Source organism: Poecilia reticulata, linkage group LG8 (assembly GCF_000633615.1).
Source record: "Poecilia reticulata strain Guanapo linkage group LG8, Guppy_female_1.0+MT, whole genome shotgun sequence".
NCBI lineage: Eukaryota > Metazoa > Chordata > Actinopteri > Cyprinodontiformes > Poeciliidae > Poecilia > Poecilia reticulata.
The window spans coordinates 22,153,082-22,160,957 of record NC_024338.1 but is presented as its reverse complement, the minus strand read 5'-3'; the positions used below and the strand labels follow the sequence as shown (position 1 = coordinate 22,160,957).

Sequence of the window (7,876 nt, the reverse complement as noted above, 5' to 3'; positions counted from 1 at the left end):
AATGTGAAATTGCATAAAAGCAACAGAACTGCAATAACCGTTTTACATAATGGGGTACATGAGCAATAATGTTCCTGAGTCTAAAACTATGGCTTGTGCTGCAATACGTTTCTTAAAAAATTATTAGTCAGCATTTTAAATATGTACACTGCTGATTTGCAAATTTGAAACAGCAAATGTGTCAGAAAATGACACGGGGTCTATAAGAGGTTGAATAGAAAGTTAGTCAAAAATTGAAAGACAGGAGGAGCTCAATTAGCATAATCTCATTGCTAATGTTAGATTTTATTTTTTACACAGAGTCTTTGTTTTTGCTTTACCTTCATTTTCACTTAAGATCACTATCATCAAATATTTAAATATGTAATCAGACAGGAAATACTTCTAATGAGTAAATATTTATTTTTCTTTTTAATTTTAGACAGTAGGTTTTATTCTATTTGTCTTTGTAATAAGTTTAGAAAATGTGCTTTTATTTATTTATTTTTATTGTTTGAAATTTCTTCAAATCCTGATCAACACTGAAGAATCCTATTTTTTGTTACATTTTAAGAATTGCATTATTTTTATTTATTTTGGTAAACACTACTACCTGTACTGTCACTTCAAGAGAGTGTCTTATGACATCAGTATTGTACTATTCTGAGTTGGCGCTAGGCTGCCTAAGAAGAGGCGAATTACAATTCCTGTGAATGGAAGAGCTGCATGTTAAAGGGCTTTTTGTATTTCTATTTGTGCAGGCCTCTGTCAGCAACCTGCATTAAAGATCAACCACCAGCTTCAGTGATCTGACTCCCTTCTTCATCTGAACGCAACGCGGAAAAACATCAAGGTTAACCGACTGTATAAGACTAGATTATTAGTAAAGAACACCTCTAGTATACACCAGTTACATATTGATAAAACTATTTGTTTATTGATTTGTTCATTTTATTGTAAAATATTTGCTTTTGATAGTTAGTAGAAATACAGTCATTCTGTTCATCCAGCAGTCAGCCGTCTCTAACTATCTCTGACTTCACCAACCAATCATCAAGTGAAACAACATCCTCCTCTGTTATGTTTACTTTCATTTAGGAACCGGGTTTCTGGGGTCAGGCAGCAAGCAGGAACATCGGTAGAGTGAAGCTATCTAAATGGCTGCTTGAGATATTTCCAACTCAGGTCAGTAAAACTTTTTTAACACTGTCAATTTTGATTCTATTTAAAATTTTGTTTTTCTGAATTGTTATTTTAGTGGCAGAATATGTTGAATTCAGAGACTTTGACTTTCTGTAGGAGATGAAAGTTGGACAAATGGCTCCATATGTTTTTATAGTTGTTTTGTACTGTTTGCTTTTTTGCATTAATGTTAATAACAATTTGTTTATTATTTTAATGTTCCAAATCACATAGACGATAGAAAGGAATATATAAGTTAGAAAACATTGCCTAAGTAGGTGTTTCTAAACTTCGTGCAAACAATGGCTTATCCTCTACTAACAGTACAAGGCTGCCTTGCTATAGAGTTGATGACTGTGCTGATAGGAGGAAGTGCCATTGCTTTTAAATTGTTTTGTATTTGTTTTAAACTTGTGCAAATGTATTCATTAGTTCTTAAGGTTGTTGTGTGTTGCAGACTTCTGCCAAGGTCCCTCTTGAAACTGAGATCTAGATCTCAACAGGGTTAAAACAAAGGGAATAAAAAAAATATTCAACTGTAAATGCATCTGAAGGAAGAACATCAGAATAAATACAAATTCAAAATGACAGCAATCCCATTTGTCACAACAATGTCCTAAGTAATAAAAGAGATTTTTGTTGGTTCTTACTTTAGGCTATCTGAATCTCTTTCTATATGGTAGGAGCTCAAATTTACTATGATTTATTGTGATTAATGGTGGGAAGAATGTCTCTTACATTTTTTCTTCCCCCTATTAAATGTTTGTTGTATCAGGAAATTTGGTATCTATAGTTTTGCTGGGTGCTTCTGTTTAATGTTTCATCCTGTTTTTGATATCTTTTGATTGTATAACATTAAACTGTAGAAACATGACAGGGAAGCAGCTGCTATCAAGTTTGCAAGTTAACAGCCCTGAGTGTAAAACTCTGATTTATGTGGTAATAGACATTCTAATAAATCAGAAGTGAATATTTTAAAGGGATTAACTCTTAAGACTCAAAAAATTAAAGCAACAAACTGATGTGTGTGAAAAATAACACAGACTGTGAGAGTTTGAATGTAAAGTTGATCAACAGCTTAGTTCCAGGAGCAGATAAAACAGCATAACCTCATTTGTTGACTTAAGTTTCATTTTTATTGTGATATAATTACTTTGGGTCATCAGAGTAGAAATGCAGTGATTCTAGTTGTCCAGCAGATGGGGAACACTGACCATGTTTGACTTTGTCATCAAACCATCAAGTATTTCGGGTGAGGAGGAAGGCTGTTTGGGTAGGGGTGGGGTGGGGTAGAGGTGCGACTAACAACATACTGTGATTCAAAATCGATTAGCAGTTTTTCCCAACCCTGGTCTTCAAGGCAAACTGACCTGCATGTTTTCAGATGTTTGCACTTCAGCATAACCCTGTTAATCAACCATCAATTCAAATCATGTGTGCTGAATTAGAGGAATGCCTAAAACTTACAGGGCAGTGTGCCTTGACAACCAGTGTTGAAGACACTGGATTAGACTTTGCATTTCAACAATTATAAAACACAAAACAACATTGATCCAATGGCATCTCTTCAACGTTGGTTACTTTTCTATAGCTGGATGATTGTTTGATGGTTGATCCACCATCAATTGTCGAATTGTCAAATTACGCTATCCGGGTACTACCTGACAACTGAAAAGAAAAAACATATTCCTTTCTGATATTTGAACATCTTAGAAATGTTAATCATATTAACTTCCATATTTAAAGTTTTCAACATTCTCATGTGGATTTCATCCTATTTTCTGTTAATGAGCTCAATATTTGTAAGGATTTATTTTGTCTTATTAAACTTACCTTGGAGAGTAAATGTAATAAATAGTTGGTTGATCTGCATTCTAGAGTATATATATAGCAACTGTTTATTTTATGATTCATATAATGTACAAACCGGATTCCAAAAAAGTTGGGACACTAAACAAATTGTGAATAAATAGTGAATGCAATCATGTGGAGATGGCAAATGTCAATATGTTATTTGTAATAGAACATAGATGGCAGATTAAAAGTTTAATCTGAGTAAATGTAACATTTTAAAGGAAAAACTATGTTGATTCAAAATTTCACAATGTCTACAAATCCCAAAAAAGTTGGGACAAGTAGCAATAAGTGGCTGGAAAAAGGAAATTGAACATATAACAAACAGCTGGAAGACCAATTAACACTAATTAGATCAATTGACAACATGATTGGGTATAAAAAGAGCTTCTTAGAGTGTCAGTGTCTTTCTGAAGCCAAGATGATAAGAGGATCTCCAATTCTACCATTGTTGCACAGAAAAATATTGCAGCAACACCAGAATGGTGTTACCCAGCGTAAAATAGCAAAGACTTTTAAGTTATCATCATCAACCGTGCATAACATTATCAAAAGATTCAGAGAATCTGGAACAATCGCTGTGCGTAAGGGTCAAGGCTGTAAAACTCTAGGAAATGACAGCATGGGCTCAGGAATACTTCCAGAAAGCATCGTCGGTGAACACAATCCACTGTGCCATCCGCCGCTGCCAGCTGAAACTCTACAGTGCAAAGAGGAAGCCATTTCTAAGCTCCACAAGYTCAGCCRTTTGCACTGGGCCAGGAGTCATTTAAAATGGAGTGAGGCAAAATGGACGACTGTTCTGTGGTCAAATGAGTCACGATTTGAAGTTCTTTATGGAGCACTGGGACGCCATGTCATCCGGACCAGAGAGGACAAGGACATTCCAAGTTGTTATCAACGCTCCGTTCAGAAGCCTGCATCACTGATGGAAAAGCACCATTAATGCAGAGAACTATGTTCAGGTTCTAGAACAACATATGCTCCCATCTAGACGTCATCATCTCTTTCAGGGAAGACCCTGCATTTTTCAACAAGATAATGCCAGACCACATTCTGCAGCAATCACAACATTATGGCTACATAGGAAAAGGATCCGGGTACTGAAATGACCAGCCTGCAGTCCAGATCTTTCACCTATAGAGAACAATTGGCGCATCATAAAGAGGAAAGTGCGACAAAGAAGGGCCAAGACAATTGAACAGTTAGAGGCCTGTTTTAGACATAAATGGGAGAGCATTCCTATTTCTAAACTTGAGAAACTGGTCTCCTCTGTCCCCAGACGACTGTTGAGTGTTGGAAGAAGGGGAGATGCCACACAGTGGTAAAAATGGCCTTGTCCCAACTTTTTGGGGATTTGTTGACGTCATGAAATTTTGAAAGATCATATTTTTCCCTTAAAATGATAAATTCTCCCAGTTTAAACTTTTGATCTGTGATTTGTGTTCTATTGTGAATAAAATATTAGATGTTTGCATCTCCACATCATTGCATTCAGTTTTTATTCACAATTTGTTTAGTGTCTCAACTTTTTTGGAATCCAGTTTGTATAATCTGCTACATGTTGCACCTTCCTTTTGTTTTGTACTTTCCATTAGATTTTCATTTATAATTCTTGAAGATGTATTTTAATAAATAACCTTATCTGAATGTAATATTCAAAGCTTGAACATTTTATTTAGTTTATTCAACCCCTGTGTTTGATCATTAAAGGGTTAAATTGTTTGGAAGGATGAAATGATTCTGAGATTAACTTTACAGTTAAGATTATTCAGTCTGCTGGTATTCAGAGTGAGTTTTCTAATTTAAGAACATTATTGGCTAAACTGCACTAACAGCTCAAATCCCTCTTAAGAACTTCAGAGTAATAATGCATTGTACATGTCAAGACCAAAAATGTCAAAACTTTAATTCACTATGTAATGCTTCACCATTTAATTAGATGGTGCAAATTCTTCTCAGTAAATGTTAATTTTCCTTTTTTATTTGACCCAATGGGTTTATTCTGTGTTTAAAAAAAACCCTATGTTTATTGATTTCTTAAGTTTCAGTTTTATTATACAATATTTTTTATTTATTATAATATAGAATTTTCAGTTTAATTTCGCTGTATTTTATCTTTGTTGTCAACTGTTTTAAATATGCTATACAAAAAAAATGCGATATTGACATTTGAGGTTGTGGTTGGTCTACTGTTACAGTAGAAATGCATGATTCTAGTCTCCCAGCAGATGGCGATCTCTGACCATGTTTGACTTTATCAACCATCCACCAAGCACAACATCATCAACCTCTGCTCTCTTTACTTTCGTTTAGGAACAAGTTTTGTGGGAACAAACAAGCAGAAACGTCGACAGAGTGAATCTAACGTAATGGCTGCTTCAGCTGATATTTACAACTCAGGTCTGTGACGTTTTCATAAAACTTTTCATAAATGTTGTCTATCTTGGAGTATTATTTAGGAAACTTTCATTTTAGTGGCTGAAAATGTTGATTTCAAAGACTTTGACTTCATGCAATAGATGGAAGTTGGACAAAATGTCTCCCTCTCTTTTTATAGTGGTGTTTTAGGTTTATTTTAAATGTAATTGTGTGGGTTAATGTTATTGATAGGAATATACAGTTGACTTTAGAAAGTACATTATGTGCTTGTGCTAATGTAGGTTCCCAGATAGCACAAAATGAGTGAAACAACATTGAATCAACGTTGAAAGTGGTCTGTCACTTGTATGTTAAATCAACGTTAGGGTTTCAACCATAACTGTCACTACATCAATGTTGATTCAACCATCCTCTGTATGTCAATTTACATGCATATTTGTGTTGATTTGACATTGAATCAGTTAGGAATCAATGTTGATTCAACCATCATCTGAACATGGATCTGCATGCATATTTTAATTAAAGCTAGGGATTTATGTACATTTTTGGTCTGATAGGTCTACATCATAGCATACCACTAAGTTTCTTTTACTGGTGTAAAACACATTTTATTGGCAGATGATGGGTATGTGTCATTCTAAAATATCTTACATTAAAATATTACCAAAACTGTGTGTACAAAAGGTTAAAAATAACAACATGGGATTGATATAACATTTTATTTAAGAAAAGAGGGACAGATCTTTAAACATATTTGACTCCTTTTTGACTGTCAGAACAACATTCTATTGTCCATGGATGAACACCACCATGAGGTTAAGCTTTGTACTGTATGAACCAGGGAAACGGTACAAATTGTGGTAGTCCCAGTTTCACTCTTTGTTTGGCATCACTTTGATTACTTGCCATGTCTTCCTCTCGTTCTGGCTCGTAATGAAGCCACTTCTTGACAGTTTTACTGCAGTCTTCAAGAGTCAGCTTTGGGTCAAACTGCAGAGCAGCGGCTGAAAAACACAAAAATAAAAGTGAGGAAGGTGCCGGTTAGAAAGAGGATAAAGATTTGAAAAGTTCTGAAAGACATTGAAATATTAAACAATGTAATGGTTACAGGTCTGAGAACAAACACAAACAGTACAGTTCACCCTGTACACTGACTGTTAAATTAATATGGTCACGCTAATGAATTTTCATTCATATTTATCTTGACGTTAGTTGACTAGGCTATTAACATCTTTTGCCAACAAGAAAACAGCAAATCAGCTATGTGATTGGGCCATCCCACTCATGTAAATTGTAGGGGTGGGCCGCTCCACTCCTTGTAGTAAGTTGTAGATATTTGTATGTCAATACATCATACATAAACAGTCGGTAAGATTTTTTATGAACAAGTAAGAAATCATCACCCACTATCCTCTACAGTTATTAAAAATGTGATAACCCCCACTCACTAATAAAATGCTTTGACCCAGAGCTCCGAAGAGGAGGAGAGGAGGGGAAGGTGTGGGGCAAAACAGCTGACATTGATTCAACATTGATCAAACGTTGATTAGAAATTGGCATTTCATTAGATTTCAACCACAAAACAACATTGATTATATGTAACTTGATGTAAATCATATGGAACAAGGAAGGGAGTACTCCCTGAAACTACAGCTCGTCGAACTGTTCAGATGTTGTTCATGTTATTTGTTTTGTAGTACCAGAATGGATGTAAGTGATTTGAGATGTCAGTTGTTGAGTATGTCTGCAAAACTAATAAAAGTTTTTTTGTTCAAAAAAAAAAACAACATTGATTCAATGACACAGTTTAAACTGCAAGAATTGGATGGTTGTTTGATGGTTGATCCACCATCAGTTGTTGACTTCAACCAAAAACCTATGATTCTGACTATAATTCAACGTTGATTTAACATCTGGGTTCTAACTCAATATCTCTTCTTACAGCACAAAGCCATCCTGCTACAGAGTTGAGGATTGGGTTGATAGGAGGAAGATATAATAACCTTCTCAGTGGTATAAGTTCAACTGGAAACATCATCTTGGGTCAAAATGTTTTTGACACCAACAGAAGAACAGCTCAGAGTGAAGTGAGGCAGCAGGACGTGCTGGGCAGACGAGTCACAGTGGTTGATACTCCAGGATGGTGGTGGAGTTATCCTAGAGAACAGACCCCCAAACTGGATCAGATGGAAATCCAGAACAGTGTCCATCTTTGTCCCCCAGGACCTCATGTCTTTCTGCTGGTCATTCCTGTTAATTTATATTTACCTGAGCTTGTCAAGCAATCACTAACGCAGCACCTGGAGCTTTTCAATGCAGATGTTTTCAGTCACACCATTGTGTTGTTCACTGCCGTTGCTCCATGTAGTGACGAAGAGATGGAATCCAGAATAAGAACAAGTCCAGTCCTGCAGTGGATTCTTCAACAATGTGGAAACAGAAAACATTTTCTCAACATCAGTAACAGAGAAGATAGAGA

The 7,876-nt window shown here is 35.5% G+C and overlaps 1 protein-coding gene across 1 annotated transcript in view; it reads left to right on the top strand.

The window, feature by feature from the left end:
- Positions 1 to 1,102: 1,102 nt before the first annotated feature.
- LOC108166480 (GTPase IMAP family member 8-like) overlaps positions 1,103 to 7,876 on the top strand; it is a 10,023-nt gene continuing 3,249 nt past the window's right edge. Inside the window, exons 1-3 of the mRNA XM_017306134.1 lie at positions 1,103 to 1,164; positions 5,332 to 5,418; positions 7,342 to 7,869. Of these exons, the coding sequence (XP_017161623.1) occupies positions 5,388 to 5,418; positions 7,342 to 7,869 (559 nt within the window). The 5' untranslated portion in view covers positions 1,103 to 1,164; positions 5,332 to 5,387. The remainder of the gene's footprint in view (positions 1,165 to 5,331; positions 5,419 to 7,341; positions 7,870 to 7,876) is intronic.